Here is a 23,325-nt window from a genome sequence, read left to right as displayed (position 1 = left end):
TGGAAACAGACTATTAACTTAGTAAATGTAATTATTATTGTTTGGATTGCAGCAGGACTCACTGCCCAGGCAGGAGCAGGGATGCATTTGCTGTACTCCATGCAAACCGTTAAAAAGCCTCATTCAGACACTGAGGTTTTGAGATTCATCATTTTAGTGTTCATATTACATCTAAATACTAGGGTCTAATAAAAGACTGAATGTAATGATCAGCTTAATGTCAATAAGCACACTGAGGCAAGATCTCATTCATCCCTCCAAGGGACCTTGTGCCACTCAGTAGCAGAAATGGAAGATAGGTTAGGATGCAGTTGAGTCTGATCTAGTTTTACAGGTTGGGGTGTTTTTTTTTTCATGTAGAGTTACATGGAAGTTTCTAGCATTGCAATTTTCATCCAAAATGTGGTCCATAGAATCAACCAGGTTGGAAGAGATCTCAGAGATCATCAAGTCCAACCTATTACCTAATACCTAACACCTCATGACAACTACACCATGGCTCCAAGTGCCACATCCAATCCTTTTTTGAACACATCCAGGGGTGGTGATTCTACCACCTCCCTGAGCAGCACATTCCAGTGGCAAATTACTCTTTCTGTGAAGAACTTTCTCCTCACCGACAGCCTAAACTTCCCCTGGCAGAGCTTGAGACTGTGTCCTCTTATTCTGGTGCTGGTTGCCTGCATTTTCCTGAGACATTCATAATCTGAGCCTGCCCTCTAAGCCACCACACTGCTTGACCACCAATTCCCTTTGTACATAGAATCACAGAATCAATAAAGTTGGAAAAGACCTCAAAGATCATCAAGTCCAACCTGTCACCCAACACCTCATGACTACTAAACCATGGCACCAAGTGCCACATCCAATCCCTTTTTGAACACCTCCAGGAACAGTGACTCCACCACCTCCCTGGGCAGCACATTCCAAGGGCTAACAACTCACTCTGTGAAGAACTTTCTCCTCACCTCCAGCCTAAACCTCCCCTGGCACAGCTTGAGACTGTGTCCACTTGTTCTGGTGCTGGTTGCCTGCCTTTTCCTGAGACATTCATAATCTGAGCCTATTTGGACATTTCTGTTAATTTCTTCTGGAATTTTTCGAGGTGACATTGAGCTGGGGCACTGGGCTGTGATGGAAATGCTGTCAAAAAGCTCATGGTCAGTGAGACAGGGCTGCAGCTTATGGCAGAAGCTGTAAGTTTAAGCAGCTTCCCAGTTTCCTGTTCTACCAGACTTAATATGAATCACACTCCTCCTCTCTGAGGCACGTACTACGTCTGCACTGAACACATCACATATGTAACACTCACAGCATTAGCAAACATTTAGGGAGCCCAAAGTGGTTCAGGCTGCCTTTCAGAAACCAGCAATTTGAACACAATAGAATCTGAGGCACAATTTCCTCCTCCAAGATACTTTCAATTTTGTCTGATTGTGGATTCTTCAGCTGGCATTATTGTCACTGTGTATGGGGCTGGAGGTGTTTAGCCCACATAACCACTATGTGAAGACAAAGTGGATTTGCTGCAGATTTGCTGGTGGATTGAGCCAAGTTATCACTCCCCACTTAACAGGAGACAGAAGTATCGAGAAAGTATGACTGGTAGTAATTAGCTGTGCAATACCATCCTGCATGCCCTGGCATTAACTACACGTAATTCATAATGAGTATTAATAAACCTAGATTGTACTTTTGCTTGTAAATATAGTTTCATTTGCTTCTACCTGAGCTGCTCCTGGCAACTTTATTTTGGGGGTAATTCTCCAAATTATTCAAGGGGTGATCTCAACCCACCACAGTAAGTCAGGTGAACATTTCCATCCAAAGCCAAGACAACTTTGAGGCAAAACCTGTGGATCTTCTTTAGAATGTCATAGAATCATAGAATTGTCAGGGTTGGAAATGACCTCAAGGATAATTTAGTGCCACCCCCCCTGCCATGGGCAGGGGCACCTCACACTAGATCAGGTTGCTCACAGCCACATCCAGCCTGGCCTAAAAAACCTCCAGGGATGGGGCTTATACCACCTCCCTGGGCAACCTGTTCCAGTGTCTCACCAACCTCATGGGGAAGAGCTTCTTCCTAATATCCAATCTGAATCTACCCTTTATTTTTCCGCATTCCCCCTAGTCCTATCATTACCTGACACCCTAAAAAGTCCCTCCCTAGCTTTCTTGTAGCCCCCTTCAGATACTGGAAGGCCACAACTGGGTCCCCTCAGAGCCTTCTCTTCCCCAGACTGAACAGCCCCAACTCCCTCAGTCTGTCCTCATAGCAGAGCAGCTCCAGCCCTGTCATCATCCTTGTGGCCCTTCTCTGGACACGCTCCAGCACGTCCAGATCCTTCCTGCAATAGGGGCTCCAGAACTGGCTGCAGTACTCCAGGTGGGGTCTCACCAGAGCAGAGGGAAAGAATGTCCAGCAATATAACCCACCCCAAAATAAACCTAAAAGGCAAAAGCAGGACATCTGCTGCTGTCATGCTAGAAATTATTGAATAAACACTAAGTAGTTTTAACTCAGAGCAAATAGAGCTGTGACCAAGGCACCATGTTCTCTCTCCACACAATGAACAAGTCTAACAATGAGGGACATTAATGCCCCAGGGTGTGACCTACAGCACAATGAGCTGAAGTGTGGCAAAAAGCTAAGTCTAAAAGAGATGCCTTTGAATTAGGGGTGTTAGAGCACAGTTTTCCTGATTAATGAACTAGCAGAGTTCTGAAGCCTGCTTGCAGATGCTTACTGCCACATAAACAACTGTAAAGTCATTTGAGCACATTCTGGGCTTTACATTATTAAACTGGATTACTGCTATTTCATCAGGACTACTTACTCACTGATGATAGCTGCTAAACCACAACCTTTGAAAGTACACACCAGATGCTACCTTCTGTTCTTAAAATACATTTACAATGGAAGTCAAAACATCCTCAGCCCTTGGGTCTAATTAAAAAAGGAATGCATTTGCTTTTCTGCAAGTTGTTGAGGTGCATCATTTTTAAATGGGACACCTCTTCCTTGAAGTCTGTTTCCCAACTTCTTCATCTCTCCACAACAAAGCCAGAATAGTTCTATATACTCCAAACCTTCAGATATTTCCATGACAACAAACAACAATATAAACAAGAATTCAAACTTTACTGGATGAGAAGAAAATGGAAAGAATGGAACACAGGAGAGAGATTTCAAAACTCAATAAATAGAAACTCTCTTCTAGCCTATCTCCAGTGCTTCACACAGCTTTAAAGCTCCTGCAGAAAAGCACTGACATTTTAAGAGTTCCATGAAAGGTGAATGTCCATTATCATGGGCTTTTAAAGATCTCTGTTGGTAACACCTGTTTTGTTCATACATCCAGTCAATGGAGAAAACTGTGAATAAAAGTGCTTAAACTTTTGCCTCTTTCCCTCCACTTCTGTCATCCAAAAAACACTGGTAACTTTACTCTCTTCTGTGGTTGGTAAGGTAACACAGAAGTGCTGTTCTTGCACCTCAGGGCTAGTAGATAACTTTCTGGGGCCTAAAGCCTTCCACCCTTCACAGCTCTTACATCTTCTCTCACCACTATCTTCACCACTGCCCTTCAGCATATGCAAAGCAGGGGAAGCAATTCATTATTGTGCAGTGTTTGTGAGATGTCAGTTTGTCATAGCCCAGCAAAATTACCAAAGAAATCAGTTAAAAGTCAAGAAACAGGAGCTGCTTTTCTTCTCCCTCGGCTGACACTTTTACTGGTCCTCACCCCATGAAGAAAAGCTATCCAGAGAAGCCTTTGACTCATGATACCCTTTAAACAAGATGGAGATGGATGTTTCTGGATTCAAAGCACAACTGCCATTTCTGATCCAAGTGGCTCATCACCCAACACATGAAACGTATTGCAAGTGCAAGTTGTCCAGAGTATAGACAAAAATCTGGTGCTGCTTGACTTTCTGGTACTTGATTTTGCTACACACACCTCAGTTCAAGTATTATTTTGATAAGGAATAAGTTATTTGGGTGGGGGGTTTGGGGTTTGGTTGCTTTTTACCTTTTTTTTTTTTTTTGAGGGGAGGGGAGGGGAGGGGAGAAGAGAGGAGAGGGAGAGGAGAGGGAGAGGAGAGGGAGAGGGAGAGGAGAGGGAGAGGAGAGGAGAGGAGAGGGAGAGGAGAGGGAGAGGAGAGGGAGAGGAGAGGGAGAGGAGAGGGAGAGGAGAGGGAGAGGAGAGGGAGAGGAGAGGAGAGGAGAGGAGAGGAGAGGAGAGGAGAGGAGAGGAGAGGGAGAGGAGAGGGAGAGGAGAGGGAGAGGAGAGGGAGAGGAGAGGGAGAGGAGAGGGAGAGGAGAGGGAGAGGAGAGGGAGAGGAGAGGGAGAGGAGAGGAGAGGAGAGGAGAGGAGAGGAGAGGAGAGGAGAGGAGAGGAGAGGAGAGGAGAGGAGAGGAGAGGAGAGGAGAGGAGAGGAGAGGAGAGGAGAGGAGAGGAGAGGAGAGGAGAGGAGAGGAGAGGAATATTTTTCTCTCTCTGGGGAAAGGGAAATTGTTGTTTTTGACAAGATATAGCTCAGCAAAAACTGGAATAATTTCCTGAGAATGAAGGATCCTCCCTGCACAGAAAAGTCAGGTTTATAGCTTCAGGACATTTTATCTGCCAAATATCAACATCCTGCAGCTAATGCCACTGGTCTGAGAATTTATCAGAAAAAAAAAGAGTGAAATAATTCTTTGTAATAATAGAAAGTATTTGGCAGCCTAAATACAGAGGCAGTTACCAGCTCCTCCATAACACACTGCAATGTCACTGAAATTAGATTGGACACAAAATTCTAAGCTGAAAATAACTGTACACTGGTGGCATATGGCCCATGACTTTTCTTCAGAAACATATAAAACAATTACATAGGCAGCTGGATAAACAAAATGAGAAGCACGTTAGGCTCTTTCTTATCTTCAGCTGTAATTAATGTGTAGCCATCCCCCCATAAAACTCAGCAATCGTTGAGTAACTTGCTACAAAACTGCCACATGGCTCAAGAGCAGGGATGATGAATGCTGATTCCAATAAAACTGGAAAAATAATTCCCCAGGATTAGGATGCAGAGAAGGCACCAAGGCTAATGCCTACACTATTAGAGAAAGTGAATTACAGAACAGAGACATCCAGAGGCACGTGCAGCATCACACAGCCTTGAGTCACAGCACCTTGTGCTCCAGCCCGAAGGAAAGCTCTGCAGCTATGAAATGGCAATGTGAATGGGGTGGACACATATGTGTGTGTGAGTGTACCTTGGAAAGACAGCATCAAACTGTTCCTCAGGTGAGTTAAGCTAGCTGCCACCATGGCTTCTGAGCACTGGTTGCCACCCAAGAGATGGCGTACAAGGAAAGGGTGCAGCCCTTCTAGATAGAGAACAGGAGTGGGAAAAGATTGTGTTGTAGCACACTGACATGTTGTGGGAAGCAAGTTGGAAAGATGTGCTTGGTGTCACTGTCCTGGTTTAGAGCCACAAGCTACTCAGGACCAGAGGACAGTCACTGTACTGTCCTAACCCCATCTTGCACTGCTTCCATCTTATCTCTTCTCAGGTCCAACATTATCCTTTACTATCATAGAATGCTTCAGACTGGAGAATACCTTTAGAAGTCATCTAGTCCAACCTCCCTGAAATGAGCAGGGACATCTTCAGCTAGATCAGAACCCTGTCCAACCTGAGCTGCAATATCTCCACGGATAGGGCATTTACCAAATGTCCGGGCAACCTGTGCCAGTGTTTCACCACCTTCAGTTTAAGTCTCCCCTCATTTAGTTCAAAACCATCACTCCTTGTCCTGTCACAACAGCCCTTGCTAAAAATCCTGTCTCCTCCTATGTGATGTGGTATAGGTGATCCTGCTCTGGCAGGGGGTTGGACTGGATGATCTTTTGAGGTCCCCCACAACCCCTAACATTCTGTGATTCTGTGATCTTTCTTATAGGCCCCTTTAAGTACTTCAGCAATAGGTAGAAGTCTGCAGCTAAGGAACACGAGTTGTGTCGTGTAGGGCAGCAGAAACATGCTGAATCAAAATTTAATTGCAGGTAAATCACATAGAAGAGGCTGATTACTGCAGCTTCACTGAACTGGAGCCTTACTAGGTTCCTGCCAAGATCCAAGGACAGAACAAAGATATGAAACAAGGAGACAGTGGTTGCAGCTGTCCCTGAATTTCTGTGCCCATCACATCATCCCCACATGCCCCGCAGGACCGCGCACCACTGAGCACCAGAGACTCGACGTGCACAGAGCAGGAACACAGCCGTAACGGAGAGTTACTGCTGTGCACAGAGCACAACCGCCCTTCGCAACAAGCCACAAGTGGTCCCGCACCTCTCCCGCCACCGCGAAGGCAGGAGGGGAGAGGGCAGGAGACGGGGAGGAGAGGGGCGGGCAGGAGACGGGCAGCAGAGTAGCAGGCAGGAGCTGAGCGGGAGCGCTGCGGGCAGGAGAGGAGCGGGCAGCAGCCGGGCAGAAAGCCACAGCCGGCCCGATGACAGGCAGGGAGCTCTTGCCGGGAGCTGCCCACAGGTGAGGGACGCCGGAGCTGAGACCTTCCTGCGTCCGGGGACTCGGGAACAAACTTTAAACGACGATGTTGATACCGCTCTTGGAACCGCCCGGGGTTTGAGCTGCTGGGCTGGGCTACGGTGTTCGCCCTGCAGCTCCGGATGCGAGGCAGAGCCCCGGGGCAGCGCAGGAGGGCGCGGAGCCGCTCCGCACCCGCGGAGCCAGCGCGCCCACGTCTCCTCTGACGCGCCGGCGAGCGCCAGCCCTCCCCGGGGCCGGGGGGGAGCAGCAGCGCCCGGGGAGAGGCGGAGCGGGGCCGCTCTTCCCTCCCTGCCTTCCGCACCTGGCCGAGCAGTGCGGCGGAGGGCGCGGAGGCTGCGGGGAGGGGGGGGGGGCCGCTCCGCGGGCGCGCCGGGCGGGGATGCGCAGCCCGCGGCGGCAGGATGCGGGAGGGGAGCGCGGGCGGCCGCGGCGCGGAGAACCGGACGGGTGCCGAGCCCCCGTTGCACCTTTTCCCCGTTCCCGTACTCACCGGCATCACCGTCGCCTGCGTTCTCCTCTTCGTCATCGGGATCATCGGCAACCTCATGACCATGCTGGTGGTGTCGCGGTTCCGGGACATGAGGACCACCACCAACTTCTACCTGTCCAGCATGGCCTTCTCCGACCTGCTTATCTTTCTCTGCATGCCTCTGGACCTATTTCGCCTCTGGCAGTACCGGCCCTGGAACTTTGGGGATATCCTCTGCAAGCTCTTCCAGTTCATCAGCGAGAGCTGCACCTACTCCACCATCCTCAACATCACTGCCCTCAGCGTGGAGCGATACGTTGCCATCTGCTTCCCCCTCCGAGCTAAAGTGATCATCACTAAGGGGAAGGTCAAGATGGTCATCCTCTTCCTCTGGGCCATCTCGTTCATTAGTGCCGGACCCATCTTTGTCTTGGTGGGAGTCGAGCACGAGAATGGCACGAACCCCCTGAGCACCAACGAGTGCCGAGCAACTGAGTATGCCATCCGCTCGGGGCTCCTCACCATCATGGTCTGGACCTCCAGCATCTTCTTTTTCCTGCCTGTGTTTTGCCTGACCGTTCTGTACAGCCTCATCGGGAGGAAGCTCTGGAGGAGAAAGAGAAAGAATATTGGTCCAAACACTGTCATCAGGGATAAGAACAACAAGCAAACTGTGAAAATGTTAGGTACGGCTCTTACTCTGTTTTTCCAAAGGATGTGTGTGCTTGTGTGTGAGAAGAGAGAGACAGAGAGCGAGCTCTGGTAGCTCACTGTTGTTGCTCCCGAAGGAAAGCATTTATTGAAAATGTTTCATACCAAGGGCTACACCTCAAGGTATTCATGGGATATAACTCTCCTCCTTCCTTAGATTTATTTCTAACTGGTTTGAGCTGGGAGCTCTCAGTTAAACAAACCTTAATAACACTCACTGACAAATACTACAGTTACAACTAGCTGGTGCCCTGGAGAGTTTTGAACACCTCTGCTCTTTGGTTGTGGATGTTATTAACAGAAAGAGAGCTTATTAGAGTTTTAAACAATGCCAAACCCTTCTCAAACCACAAAGTTGAGCTGCAAAGTAAGCAGGATACACCGTGTAATCAGTGTCATACGGGAAGAGTATAGAGGCTATTGCAAATTAGGATTATTAACTGGCATAGCAGTGTGATCTTAGAAATACTAATCTGCATTTTGCTATCAGCACAACACCAGGTTGTGCTGAGCAGGGAGCACTGTGTCTTCTTTAAGCTGTGTGATCCTGTAAATTCTCCCTGACTTGAAGAGCACAGGACCAAGATGACAGACACGGTCTCTCCTAACTTTGTGTATTTACACTGCTGAGTGGTTTAAACAACAGCTGTTGCCGGCACATGGAACCACACATTTTAACGTGCTAGGTCAGTGCATGTGGTGGGCGTTCAAGGCATGAACCTCAAAAGTTGTGCTGCAGTTTAGTGCCTGTAAACTGCAGAATCCAGATGCTGCTGCATGCTATTATCCAAGGAAAAAAGTCATCTGCAGTGCAAGTCATCCCATGGATTTGCATGGGGATGAGATGCTTTGCATGGAGGTTTCATGGCCATGGGCTCGTCTCTGCTCATTTCAGCTCGGCTGAAGCAATGGGCTAACGAGCTAGATGAAGAGGTGGCAAGTGTGTCCTAAGTACCTTAATTATGAAATGTGAGCCTAGCAGATTTTTTGTTCATGTCCTACTTTATTACTATGCAACAGCAGGAAGGATAATAAAACCCTGGCATTCTTTGTGCCCTTTCAGCTAGATTTTACGATCAATAGAATCACTTCAGTCTGGTAAAGTGTGACCTTGGAAGTAATTCATCATTTACACTCCTAGAGTTTCAGGATTATGAATTTCCACTTACAATAAGTATATTGCTAGCGTGTGTGACTACCATGTTTATGTTTCTGTATTGCTTAACCATAAAGAATTTCGAAGTAATAACTGTTTATTTCTGCCCTGAAATATTGCTGCAAGCATCACAATATTTCAGACACTTGGGTTTGGGTGGGTTTTGTGTGTTTTCTTTCACAAGGTCTGACAACAACAAGGTAGTGGCAAGGCTGGCACTCTGTCAGAGCGCCAATATGCTCTAAAGGGTATCAGTCTGATGGAAAGAAGTTAGCAAGGGCTCAGTACCAGCAGATGCTCGATGCAGTCTGCTCTCCTTGGTTACAATGATCTGCGCATCATTTAGAAGGCACTTTCTAAGACTTTAGAAAGTCATGGAACATCAAGTAAATGGGATTAGCATCAACTCTTCTTTTAAACTGCAGAGAAAGGTTATGCTTCTGGCTCAGTAATTAAACACCTAATGTATAGCCTGGCTTGCAAAGGAGCTCTCATACCCTGTTCCTACTGAAATCAATGCAATTCTGCATACATAAAGCTCACAGAGTCAGAAGTCTGCCCAGGGCTGTGCATGCCTACATATGGAAATACTGACTATGCTGAAAATTCTGCTTGTAATGGCCATTAGAAATATGAATTTTGTTACAAATATTAATTTGTAACATGAATGAGACCTCCCTTGTGAGCTAGGTGAAATTTTTAGGTGGCAATACTGAGGAAAACCTGGAAGTGGTTGGCTCAAGAAGGTGCAGGGCTGGAAAATATACTCTGACTCTCAGCTCTGTTGTTCAGAGTCCACCATAAATCCTGCCTAAAGACCCATTTAAAGTTGGGAATGCTTGTTTGGACGTTGTTATTTTTTTTGGGGGGGGGATGGGGAAAGATGTCTGTAATCATCCCTTCTAGCTCTTTGAATGTTCTTCTCTGCTGTGAGTTGCCATGAGAAAGCAGGATTGCTAACACAAGGGAACAAGCCCACTGGTAAAAATTGCTTAAGAATGTCATAAAACCTTGCTTGAGTTTTCTGGATTTTCTCTCTCTGGTATATTAATAGATACACTCAAAGCAATATGAAGAATCATAAAGGTCAACAGCACACAGGAAATGAAGAGGAAAAAAAGTTTCCCTTTCTCTAGGATGCAAATCCAAACGGGCCAGTGTTCAAAGATACACACAGTCCTGTTATGCTACACACATTATATGTACATGCAAACACCACCCTAGTGGCGATGTAGTATTACAGATAATTATGCAGTTATAGAGTATATATTTGGGGTTACTTTTTGTGGAGTAGCCCATGTTCCAAAACATGGACAGACTAGAGGGGTGCACCACCTTCCTGTTCTTACCTTGGCACGTGTGCTCTACAAATCCACATCCTGGTGGCTTGTTTTACTCTGGGGCTTTGCTTTAAATAAGCTCTCTTTAAATAATTTTGCTTCCCAGTGAATACATTCTCCACTATAAACCACAGTGTGGAGTCTGGCACACTGTATGTAATTTGTTTCTGTTAAACATTGCAGATGATAGATTGTTATACTCTTCTTTTTCATAATTTTAATTCTTTAATTTTCTGTTTATGAAAATGCAGGTTTTGTAGGTCAGAGGCAGGCTACCTCAGATGAGTTGTACGATATACCAGCAGCCTGTTTAGATGTGACTGATGTATACTCAGTATTGCTAACTTACACTCAGAGAGTGTTTCGAGACACACAAACCTGAACATTTATAGGGTGCATTTTCACACTTTGTGATTCATGTGTTAAAAAGTAAGACTTTTAAAACTATAATTCTAATCCCCCATGTTCTAATACTCCTGAAGGGTAGTTGTAGCCAGGTGGGGGTTGGTCACTTCTCCCAGGCAACCAGCAACAGAACAAGAGGACACAGTGTCAAGCTGCACAGGGGAATGTTTAGGCTTGTTCTTAGAAAAAGATTCTTCACAGAAAGAGAGTTTGCCCATTGAATGTGCTGCCCAGGGAGTTGGTGGGGTCAGCATCCCTAGAGATGTTTAAGAAGAGACTGGATGAGGCACATAGTGCCATGGTTTAGTTGATTAGATTGGGTTAGGTGATTGGTTGGACTCGATGATCTTGGAGGTCTCTTCCAACCTGGTTGATTCTGTGATTCTGTGTGATTCCTACTTAACATCAACTTCTCTGCTTGTATTTTAGCTGTGGTGGTGTTTGCCTTCATACTCTGCTGGTTGCCTTTTCACGTGGGACGATATTTATTTTCCAAATCCTTTGAAGCTGGATCCTTGGAGATAGCAGTGATCAGCCAGTACTGCAACTTGGTGTCCTTTGTCCTCTTCTACCTGAGTGCAGCCATCAACCCCATCCTCTACAACATCATGTCAAAGAAGTACCGGGTCGCCGCTTGCAGGCTCTTTGGACTCAAACCCCTTCCCAAGAAAAGACTCTCCAGCAGGAAGCAGGAAGGTTCTCGCATCTGGACAGAGCCAAATGTAACCACATGACACGTGATTTCCAAGCAGCAGGGCATCACTTACCCCTTATTTCCCAGAAAGCCATAACGAAGGAGAAAGAGGGCAAGAAACACAAACCGAATCATTAAAGCTCTTCTTCTGTCATCGTCTGGATTGCCAGCAAGATGTAATGTAGGCAGTTAAAGATTTAAACACAAACAACAACAACAACAAAAATCCTGACAACTGAATTTTGAGACTATAAAAGGAGAAAGATGCTTACAGAAATTTGGCAGCACTCAAGTATTCTTTCCCTGCTGCCTTTGCCCACATGATCTTTTAGGACTGACTGTAGGAGGAGAGCTGGGCTTCAGCAGCCTTCATAGGCAAAATGGAGCCCAGGGCACTTGAGAGTTTGTGTGACTTCAGCAGCAGCTAATTCCAGCTGAATTTTTCCAGAGTTAACTTAAGTTTTCCTAAGAATTTTGCTTACATATAACCAGACCCTAGAGAGAGAGAGGGAACACTGAATTGCCTTTTTGGAGTGGTAAGCGTGGAATTTGGTACACTTTTCACAATCTCGACTTTTTAAATCAAGTGTGGTGTGGGGTTTTGGTTTTGGGTTTTTTTTTCCCCTCTTTTGTTTTTTTTTTTTCCTTTCTCTGAATGAGGAAAATAATTTCTTGAAAAAAGAAAAGGAGAAATAAAATGGATAATTTTTAAACATGCTAAAAGTAAATGACTTTCATGTCATATCTAAGTAGAAAGGAAAGGAAAAAACAAAATCCCTTCACAGAAGTGGCTTAGAACATGACTGTACTGAAATATTTTGTTTTTAAAGGTGTATCAGTGGGACAAGGACAGTGCTGACTTCAGGGCTGCAGTGATGCTATAAAAACATGGAATGCAATCTCCCACCAAAGTCACAATTTCTTCTCTTTTTACTAGCTAAATCATTTGTACTTATTCTGTTCTGCTTGACTGTGAATGACTCAATGTGGTTGAACTTGGAAGCCTTTAGCTGTTTGATATTTGTACTGAGTCTGTGGCTACCTGTCCTTAAGCTGTGCACCACTGTACCGCCCCTGAAGTCTGCTGAGGACAGGTCTCCTGCCTGTGAACCACCTCTGGTTTCTGTTTCAAGCACATCAGCTGGTTGCCAGTACACCCCATACCCCCATGAAGCCCAGTGTGCACTTGTCCTAGTTTGCTGCAGTATTGTTGAGAAGTTTTTTGAACCAATGTGACCTGACAAAGTAATAGATGAAAAAATCTGCATTCTAAATCCCAGGCAGACACATTCTCATACCTGATCCATAAAAATTTTGAATTCAACTGATTTTTACAACTCATTGTGCCACTAAAAAGCAAACCAGAAGCCTTTGCATCCTATGTGCTAATGACTGTGTCTTATATTGCATCTACTGTCACACCAACACGTAGGTCTTGTGGTCCAGCTAATAGAGCTTTGGAGCATGCATGTGCAATAGCAGCTTTCTATTTATTTTGTTCTAGTATTTATTACCAGCTGGTCCACAACTGATTCTCCATAATGAATTGCCTGTTTGCAGAAGTCCTGCAGCCTTTCAAACTGCTGGTAACACTGGTGGGCCATTTTCTGCCTGTTACACCTTTAGCTGACGGTGCTGCTCAGGTATAAGTCAAAAGAGAATTTGGCCTCTTCTGTACATACTGTGTTTGTTTCATCACCCACTGCTTTGCTAGGGCCAGGGGGATAGTTGCTGCTCCTTAGCATGGTCCCTGAGCCTAACTTGGTCCCCATGCAAGCCCTTGCAGCAAGCACAGGTTTGATGTGTGCCAACCTATTAAAGGGACAAAAAAGCAGCAGCAGCACTTGCTTTGCCTCTAACCACATCTTCCTTGTTCTCCATTTTGTTCTCTTGCTTGTTGTTGACTGACAAACAGATCTGATGGCAGATGTCATGCAACTCAGGGAAACAAGAAATCTGGGAATCTTTGAAAAGACTGTGTAGATGTGAGCTCATTAATAACAGGACTGTGTAAATGAACTGATCACACCCCCAGCATCACATACATGTTTCAAATCTCAGCTGTGTCTGTGGTATTAAATGTGAACAGAAAAAGAAGTAAAGTGATGAGTTCCTTTATAACCTTACCAGCTCAGTGGTGGTGGAGGATCTGGTGTCATCACATGCAGGCTGGAGAGCTGAACATCCTGCAGGTTCCTTCGCTGCTGCCATGCTCCTCTTCTTGGAGCTGAGTGCTGCAGAACTGGCAGCGGGCAAGGCAGGCAACTGTGGTTTCAGAATGGGGTACAAAACGGGCATCAAGGTCACCTATGGTGTGCAAGACTTCATGGAGCTTGCCTCATCCCCTGCAAACAAAACTTGTGTCAGCTGAAGGAAGCAATTCTGCCTGGCCAGAATGGTCCCACAGAGGCTTTTACCTAAAGGAGAACATGCATCATTTGTTTTAATTCCCTCCCCTCCCTTGCTCGCCTGACTTGATGAGGCTGTGGGGTCTTTTTTTTTCCATTTGGGTGGGTCTTTTTTGTTTGATCTTTCTTGTTTGATTAGGTCTCTTGTGTTTGGTTGGGTCTTGTTGAAATAAGTATAACATTAAAGCCCTGTGTAGACACATTTAGTTTCCACATACAAACTACAGTAATTTCGTCTAACCTAACACTTCATCCAGAGGGATGGTGAATTTTAACTATACCAACACTGAGAAATTGCCACAACTTTGTGTGGGGGATGGAATTTAAAACATCTAATCTGTGGTCAGCAAAGTCAGAAGATGGGGACTGTCTGATGATTTGGAGTGGAGATCTTCTCCCTTCCTTCTCACTTAGCAAACGGACTTGTTTCTGCAAGTCACTGAACATTTCACCAAAAATGTTTTCAGCAAAAGGCTTGTCCAGACCTGGAGCAGGCTGCCAAAGGAGGTGTTGGAGTCACCATCCCTGGAGGGATTTAAAAGCTGAGTGACATGGTTTACTGGTGACCTGGGAGTGTTGGGGAATGGTTAGACGTGATGACCTAAAAGGGCTCTTCCAACTAAAATGCTGCTCTAATTCCATGGTTCTAAATCTAGCAAAATACAAACACTTTCATTAAATAAGATTTGCCACCCTCCTATGATTCTTGCACATGCAACAAAATATTTCCTATCCATCAGGAAACATTCAGGCTTTTAATGTACCCTGCACTTGGCACTACACCAGCCATTAGTTTTGCTCCACTCAGTACTAAAGATTTTCTGTACACAAATAAAGTCAGTGGAGTGACATTTAGTGGGATATGTTGGCTCCAGAAGGAGAATCAAGTCCACTTCTTTAAACAGGTACAAGTGTGTAATGAACTGCTTTCCTATGGAGAAAAGGAAAAACAAACCAATCACCTAGATAACCTTCACTTTTAAAACCAACTATGGGGAGACCTTCTTGCTGTCTACAACTACCTGAAGGGAGGTTGTAGTCAGGTGGGGGTTGATCTCCTCTCCCAGGCAATCAGCACCAGAACAAGAGGACACAGTCTCAAACTGTGCCAGGGGAAGTTTAGGCTTGAGGTGAGGAGAAAGTTCTTCACAGAGAGAGTTGTTAGCCATTGGAATGTGCTGCCCAGGGAGGTGGTGGAGTCACCGTCCCTGGAGGTGTTCAAAAAGGGATTGGATGTGGCACTTGGTGCCATGGTTTAGCTGTCAGGAGGTGTTGGGTGACAGGTTGGACTTGATGATCTTTGAGGTCTTTTCCGACCTTATTGATTCTATGATTCTATGTCTCCAGAAGATACACACCTCCACATCAGCACTGGTGGATGAATCCATCATTGTGTGCCTCAAGGATCAGAGAATCACAGAATGTTAGGGGTTGGAAGGGACCTTGAAAGGTCATGCAGTTCAATGCCCCTGCCATGTCCAGGTGGGTTTTGAATGTCTCCAGAGAAGAAGACTTCACAACCTCTCTGGGCAGCCTGCTCTAGGGCTCTATCACGCTCACAGTGAAAGGTGCTTTTCCTTATGTTCACATGGAACCTCCTCTGCTCCAGCTTGTACCCACTGTGCCTTGTCTTATCATTGGACATCACTGAGAAGAGCCTGGCTTCACCCTCCTGACATTGTCCCTTTATAAACATTAGTGAGGTCACCTCTCAGTCTCCCCCTCTCCAGGCTAAAGAGACCCAGATGCCTCAACCTCTCCTCATAAGGATTATTGCCCAAGAAGCAACTTCACTGGAAAAATAGGTGCAATAGGTGCAATCCAGATTTCCAGAGCTTTTTTTACCTAAGCTGACTGAAGCCAGTCCAAGATGGGCATCAAGAATTTATTTTAGTGAGTGACATAGAGCAAGGTTCCTCCTACCTTGTCTCTAGCAAGTTTTACACGTGCAGAGCAGATGCTTTGGTGGCAAAGAGCCTGTGCTGGCAGCAGTGGTGCTGGCGCTGGTTTAGTTGTTTGTTTCACAGGTGGCAGCTGCTCAGCATCCACAGGGGATGACCATCCTGGCAAATACTTCCAAAGAGAGACAAAACCTTTCTCCTCTGCTTCCCAGGGCATTGATGCAGCACCTCATGCACCTGACATCTTCCTCCTACAGCCTTCTCTCTCTAAAAGAGCATGGGTGTCTCCCCTATCCATGTTTTGGATCTGGACATGACTTTTGAGGTCAGTTTTACATGCAGAGAAGACAAGAACCCCTGCAGCAGTGGGCTATTGTGAATGGCAGACAAGATTTCTTTCAGGCTGTTTAGTATAGACTGCATTTCTGGAAACTTTCCCTTGTAGGGGGAAAAAAACCTTTGCCAGTTCTGACTGACACCACTCCCCCCGCAAAGAACAGGGACTTCATGAGTCAAGACTCTGCTGTGTTCTCACTGCCCTGTACGTGAGCAGCCCATGTAGGAAATAGCTGTGGGCTCATTCATTAAACAGCCCACGTCTCAAAAGCTTTTCTGCCTCTACATTTTGTACCATGGCTTCACAAACAAACAGGTACAATTTGGCTGCATTTTATTTCTTGGCAACATGTTACATTGGTGATGAAATAGGTCAAAAGCACTTTACCAGAAAGCTTCATTCATTTGAGAAAAATACCTTTGATGCAGAGGCAGAAAAATCATGTCCTATTGTATTTTGTGCCAAAAATAAAATACAGAGGAAGAGTAGCACTTACCTGTCAAGTTCTGAGTTGGCACATATTCAGCAGTTATGCAAGCTTCTGTCAGATGGCATTTGCATAAGCCCTATTGAAAGCATCAGACATTAGATACCTAAATATCCAGGAGAACCTCCTCTCCGTCACAGATGTGCTGTTAGCTGGGGTTCTCCCTCCTTATCTGCTGATGGGAAAGGACAAGGTGTGGGGAAGCAGAAGGAAGGGTGACTGCAGTGGCTGCTGATGCTGGTGGTCCCTTTGCTGGTTTGAAGGCAGCTGGCCCCACTCTGTGCTTGCTTTCACTGATCGGTGCTTTTCCTTAGGAAGCTGTTAGCAGCTTCTCTGAGCTCTTTACTCAATGTTTCCTGAGGGGTTTCCATGTAATTTGTACCATTTCCACCATGAATAGAATAGAATAGAATAGAATAGAATAGAATAGAATAGAATAGAATAGAATAGAGCAGAACAGAGCAGAGCAGGTTGGAAGAGACCTTCAAAATCATTGTGTCCAACCTATCATCCAACACTATCTAATCAACTAAACCATGGCACCAAGCACCCCATCAAGTCTCCTCCTAAACACCTCCAATGCTGGTGACTCCACCACCTCCCTGGGCAGTCCATTCCAATGGGCAATCATTCTCTCTATGAAGAACTTCTTCCTAACATCCAGTCTGAACCTCCCCTGGTGCAGCTTGAGACTGTGTCCTCTTGTTCTGGTTCTGGTCACTGGAGAGAAGAGTCCAGCCCCCACCTGGCTCCAACCTCCCTTCAGGTAGTTGTAGACAGCAATAAGGTCTCCCCTGAGCAAAGGGGTTCTAAAACCCCTTTGGCCTTGAGGAGATAAATTCTGTCTTGAGATGTAAATTCAAAATTTGGTAAAGACCAAACCAAACCCACTACCCCCCAACAACAAAACCCACAAACAAATAAAAAATCCCAAACCAAGACAAAACCACCAAAAAACCCACCTAAACTACCTAACTCCTCCTGTGCCAGTGATGCCTGTGTTACAGAATCACAGAAACATTCAGTTTGGAAAAGACCCTCAAAACCACTACATCCAACCATTAACCCTACTCTACAAGGTTCACCTCTAAACCATATCCCCAAGCACCATATCCAAACCAAATGACCTTTCCACGCATCCAGGGTGGGTGACTCAACCGCCTCCCCGGGTAGCACATTCCAGTGTCTGACCACTCTTTCCATGTTGTTGCTGCCACACACTCTGAACCACCTTCCTCACCCCCCAGATGAAAACCTGTGAGTAGATTTTACCCTCACAACCTGAATGAACAATATTAGCCCAGCTTTACAATAAGTGACTTAAAGCACCTGGTGTTTTGACCCTGTCCTCACAAAGCACTAGGCTGCAGATCTGTTCTCCTCCCTCTGGGCATTACTCCTTGGGCTGTGGGCTGGTGCAGGCAGCTCTCAGCATCATTTCTATTCCCAAGCTATGCCATTGGAGTGCTCAGCCCAGTAGTTTGTGAGAAGTGTTATATGGGAAATAAGTGACCTCTGGCTGACACTGCTGCGTCCAGAGAACTCAGCCAACACAGGCAACCCAGGCTACACTTCCAAAGCCCTGCTTCTGCATCCCTACCACCAGTAAGAACCAGTGAACACGAGATAGTGGTCAAGGGAACACCTGTACCCACAGTGGGATTTGTCTTTGCATGTGAGCTCTTACACTCATCCCTGGGCCTGTGCAGGAGCTTCCCAGGAAATCCTCTGGATAATCCAGATGGGTGTACATCCAGCAGATGCAGTTGCAGGAGCTGGCATCTCTTGGGAACACCTGGGGGTGACACAATTATACACAACCTGCTAGAGTTACACACTGCCCATCTGTAATGCAAGCAGTACCTGGAGGAGCTGGAAGCTCGTAGGGCTTTATGTGAAGTCTCTCTCCTCATTTAGCAGGGCCACCATCCACATGGGGCAGCAGTACACACACTCCAACCATCTCCTCCCACTCCACTTGATGCAGTGCAGCAGACTCCTCCCCAGCTTCACACAAAGACCAGAAGCTTCACAGGAGCAAACCAGTTTCCTCACTCAGCTGTGCTTGCCAATGGCTTTTCACTCAGAAACGTGATGTCTGGTGAGAGACAGGTAAAGCCCTAGGGATCTGGCCTCACGTCCCATATTCTTGGCCAAACTTGCTCAAAGCAGTTAGATGCTGGGGTCCAGCCTTGCCAGATCATGAAATCACAGTTTCAGCTTCCAGAAGCCCTGGTTGCTGCTGTTTAGGGAGGGGGAAAAAAACAAACATTAAAAAAAGGGAAGGCAATGTCAGATGACAGACTGTCTTTTACCTCTAAATTGTAATTATGCAAGTACAGCAAGAGGATGAAGGAAGAGACAAAGTGAATCTGGCTGTTGAATGCTTAGGGGTTCCTGCAGTTGCTTCTGCTTGCTGTTGAGCCTTAGCAGCATTGTCATTCCAGGACAGAATAAGTACATCTGCAATATCAAATGTCAGCAACACACTTGGTGGCCATTTAATAGGCTTTCTTGGCACTCTTCCCAGGAGAAAGGTCTCTATTCCCCTCCAAGCCCAGTGCCCACATACTATTGCCCTTCCTGATCTTTCCTGCATGCCATGACTTTTCAAGAGGGAAGTTCAGAGCCTCTCATTACCTCTTCTTTCATGGAGTTGTAGAGAGCAATGAGGTCTCCCCTCAGCCTCCTCTTCTTCAGACTAAACAACCACAGCTCCTTCAGCCACTCCTTGTAGGAGTGGGGCTGGCTTCAAAGAGATGTCTGTGGGCAATCACTGCCTAGACCCCAGGACTGATGCTCACTGGGAGACAGCACTCCTAAATCACATCTAAAGTGAGCACTGCCTGGTTGCCAACCTGCTGCTCTCTTGGTTGTGAACAAATACATCCACTTGAAAGCCTACAGGCTGCTCCTCTAGCTGTACTTGGAGATACAACACTGCAATGAGGGCATTTTGTTGCTCTTTCCACACTTGCTTCATTTCCCTCACTGGGAGCAAAATGAAGGTTTAGTGATGTGTGTGAGTCCATAAAATAAAGTTGCTCTCAGAAACAAAGAACTCCATCCTCAAGTCCAGAGACTGCTCTCAGGGCACAGGAGATGCTCCACCAGCATTTGCCCCCACCTTGAATGCTGCTGGATCCCTTTTTCTCATGTTCCAATTGATTTTCACATCATTGCAGTGCTGTCTATAAGAAAGAAAAGGCATGATGATTTCCAAGCCTTTATCCACATCATTCATCCCTGCACAGCCTGCTTCCCCAAACGATGTGGTGCCACAAATCATCCTTCATTAGGGCTGGCAGGGAGAGAATCTAACACCACAAGCCTGCTCTGCAGTGAGCCCGCAGCACGATAAGCTCTGAGGTGCAGGGATTGAAATAGCTTTAACACACCAGCCTTACAGAAGACAGCAAGAACCCCTGCTCCAAAATCTCACCAGAAATTCAGCCAATATGCATGGCCACATGTGGCCCAGGCAGTCACACCTTGGTGTTCTTGTCAAGCAGGGCTGATGTGCTTGATTATTGTAACACTCACTGCTGTGCCAGGGGCACCAGCATGGGGCTGCAAAAGGTGCCATCTTCTGAGCTCATCTGGATCAAATGTGCAATTTTGAACCCCTGAAGTATTGTTATTTATTGAAGAGGGAAGCAGATGGCCAACACAAGGGTTTCCTGGAGCCTTGGTGGTTGCCCTAGCTCCAGTGCAGATGTGCTGATGTCCCTTGAACATGTGGCTGCCTTGGGCACTGCCTGAGCATCTCTGAGCCAATGACAATAGGTAGGGGAAACAAACCCCTGCTAACTGTGCTCAGATCACACCAGTGGGTTCCTTCTCACAAAAAGATAACCTGCAAGGCAAACCAAAGTCACTCACAGAGCTGCTGCAGCTGGCTGCCCCAGCCTTGGGCAAAATCACCTCCGACCAGCTAGTTCTGTGGTGGTGTCAAAAATCATTAAGAGGATTGCACTTACCTGCTTACTCCTCAGTCTTTGCTGTACTTTGTGCCTGATTTCCTACATCTCAGTGATTTGGAACCTGCTGTGTAGCTTGAGGAGTGCTGCTGCCACAGGCTGTGGTGAGACCTGTATCAACTGTCCCATCCTGCAAGATGGGCTGATGCAAGCTCGAGGAAGGGAGTTGTGCCAGGCCGGGCTTACTTAAGTAATAACCAGAGGTTTGCACAGCTGTGATGCTTTTGATTTCAAAGCACTGAAGTCTATCACATGTCACTTTAAACCAGACAGGCATGAGACAGGGCTGTGACATGCAGAAGAAACACCTGACCCACACACTGGAGAGAAGGCAAAGATAGGAGCAGTAGCAGCTTAAGCCCTGAGATCAATCACAATTTCAGAGCTACATCTAACACCATGCACAGTCCATAGAGCTGCATCCCAGGGAACATTTGGCCCTGCTGAGTGCAGAGATCCACGTTTTCTCAGCGTGCCAAATCTCACCCCACTGCGCTGCGAGGTGGGCAGGCACTGAGCAGTGTTCTGTCCAGGGATGCTCCCTGGGCAGTGCTGCAGAGCCCTCCCAACCAGGAGCACCCTGACCAGCACACAAGCATTTCATGGCAAGAGAAGGCATTTGAGCTGTAAATTAACAAACAGAATATTTGCACTGGATTAGGCTGCATTTCTCAGCTCTATTCACATGTGAATCCTCACAAGACTTCTGCATCCCTACTGTTTGCTCCATTTTATTTGTCGAGACTAATCTCCTTCATGGGACAGAAAGTGAGAGAGAGAGAATAAAATTACCAAGAAATTACATCCACTGAGCACACTGGCCCAAGCAGTTACTTACTAACCATGCCAGTAGACCTAAAAATAGTTTTGATTGCATGCAATTCCATCTATGCCAGCAATTAGCAGAGCAACTACTTAAACTAACAAGAGCATATTCACCTAAATAACAGCAGGTAGCAGGTTAATCCACTGCCTTTCAGAGCACCTTGTGAAGCCTCTTACTTCATTTCACCCAGCCAAGGATCTGCCCATTGTGAGAGAGAGCAATTGTCAAGAGCAGAAACAGATGCAACCGTTTAGAACTTATTAAATGCCCTGCTGATGAGATAGCAGTTTCAGGGGATACCAGCTGGCTTTTCCTGCTCAGCCATAAAAACGTGCAAGCAAAAGATTCTCCTCTCCCTCTACTCTGCCCTGGTGAGGACACACCTGGAATATTGTGTTCAGTTTTGGGCTCCCCAGTTCAAGAGGGACAGGGATCTACTCGAGAGAGTCCAACAGAGGGCTACAAGGATGATTAGGGGACTGAAGCACTGCCTGGTGAGGAGAGGCTGAGAGTCCTGGGGCTGTTTCGTCTGGAGAAAAGAAGACTGAGAGGGGATTTAATAAAGATCTATAAATACCTGAGGGCTGGATGTCAAGAGGCAGGGGACTGCTCAGTTGCACCCTGGGGTAGGACAAGGTGCAATGGATATAAACTACAGCACAGGAGGTTCCACCTCAGCATGAGGAAGAACTTCTTCACTGTGAGGGTCCCAGAGCACTGGAACAGGCTCCCCAGGGAGGTTGTGGAGTCTCCTTCTCTGGAGACTTTCAAGACCCATCTGGATGCATTCCTGTATGACCTGTGCTGGATTCTATGGTCCTGCTCTGGCAGGGGAGTTGGACTCAATGATCTCTAAAGGTCCCTTCCAGCCCCTAACATCCTCTGATAACCTCCTTCCTGTTCACTTGTGGTTCTCATCTCTGACAAGAATAAGGGATGGCTTTTATATCTTCACTCCATTAAGGGCAGAGAACAGAATTCTGCTGCACTTCAATAAATCACAATGCACCAGGAATTCTGCAATGATTCTATGATTCTAGAAAAAAGATTTGCACAGGAAATAAAATTCATAGATCACATTTCCACATCAGTTTTTTTCCACAGCTTTTCTCTGATACATTTGAGTCTAAGATGACCATCTGGCTCATGTGAGTGTCATTGATGCTGGGGGGAGCAGACATCACCCCATCTCCCTGCTCAAACCTCAATGAGAAATTGAAGGATCCATTTAGGCTTGGGATGAAGGAGTAAAGGTAAGGTTGCAGCTGGAGACTTCTTTAAAAACACAAATTTGGGCCTCTTGGTACAACTTGTTCAGTCCCAAACAAGCACTCAGGCAAGCAGGAGAGAGAGAGATTTTGGGCTGGGTCTGGCAGGAGCTGAGCAGTTCAGCTCCATCAGCTTTCTAGTGGTTGAAATGGAGATTTGGGTGGGCTGGGGCCATTGAAGAGCAGTGGTTTACATTACCTGTTAGAGACAGGCACAGGCTGGAGCCACTTGTGTGGTACACAGGGCAGAAGCAGATCAGGCAATGGAAAAACTTCTCGAGTAAGGAAAAACTTCTTTGCTGTGAGGTTGCTGGAGCGCTGGAGCACTGGAACAGGCTGCTCAGAGAGATACTCAAAACCTGGTTGGACATGATCCTGTGCAACCTGCTCTGAGGGAACCTGCCCTAGCAGGAGGTTTGGAACAGATGATCTCCAGAGGTCCTTTCCAATCCCCACCACTCTGTGATGTTGTTTTATACAGCATGCTCTGGAGCCCACTTAGCTGGAGCTCTCAAAGTATTTAATTTTCAAGGGTATTTTCAAATACCTCTGCTGTGCTTCAAGACATAAGGGACAGGCAGGAGAGCCTCAGTACCCTGACACAAAGACTGGATTTGAGTACTTCTTTCAAGGAAGTGTATTTATAGCAGGACTAATTTGAGCATCACCTTAAATTCAAAGACGTGAGTCTGGCAGGAAAAATTCTGCAGAAGGTGAAGATGGATTGATGCTACCTGCAGATCCTATTTGCTTTCTTCCTTGTCCCAGGGAGCAGG

General features: G+C 46.3%; 1 protein-coding gene across 1 annotated transcript; it reads left to right on the top strand.

Annotated features, from left to right (window-relative positions):
* The first annotated feature begins 6,968 nt into the window (after positions 1-6,968).
* On the top strand, positions 6,969-11,475 carry GHSR (growth hormone secretagogue receptor). Its single transcript, XM_068145706.1, has 2 exons — positions 6,969-7,722; positions 11,078-11,475. The coding sequence occupies exons 1-2, from the start codon at positions 6,969-6,971 to the stop codon at positions 11,380-11,382; spliced, it is 1,059 nt and encodes a 352-aa protein (XP_068001807.1). The 3' UTR covers positions 11,383-11,475.
* The last annotated feature ends 11,850 nt before the right edge of the window (positions 11,476-23,325 follow it).

The sequence above is a fragment of the Melanerpes formicivorus genome, unplaced genomic scaffold (assembly GCF_026170545.1).
Source record: "Melanerpes formicivorus ecotype bairdi unplaced genomic scaffold, bMelFor1.0.p_v2 SCAF_12, whole genome shotgun sequence".
NCBI lineage: Eukaryota > Metazoa > Chordata > Aves > Piciformes > Picidae > Melanerpes > Melanerpes formicivorus.
The sequence above is the reverse complement of the archived record's forward strand: the minus strand, read 5'-3'. Positions and strand labels throughout refer to the sequence as shown.

What these genes read in the sequence shown, in the direction of transcription:
- GHSR (XM_068145706.1), top strand. Translation starts at nt 6,969, where the DNA reads ATGCGGGAGGGGAGCGCGGGCGGCCGCGGCGCGGAGAACCGGACGGGT. An exon ending in GCAAACTGTGAAAATGTTAG is followed by an intron (nt 7,723 to 11,077) that starts GTACGGCTCTTA and finishes CTTGTATTTTAG; the next exon opens with CTGTGGTGGTGTTTGCCTTC.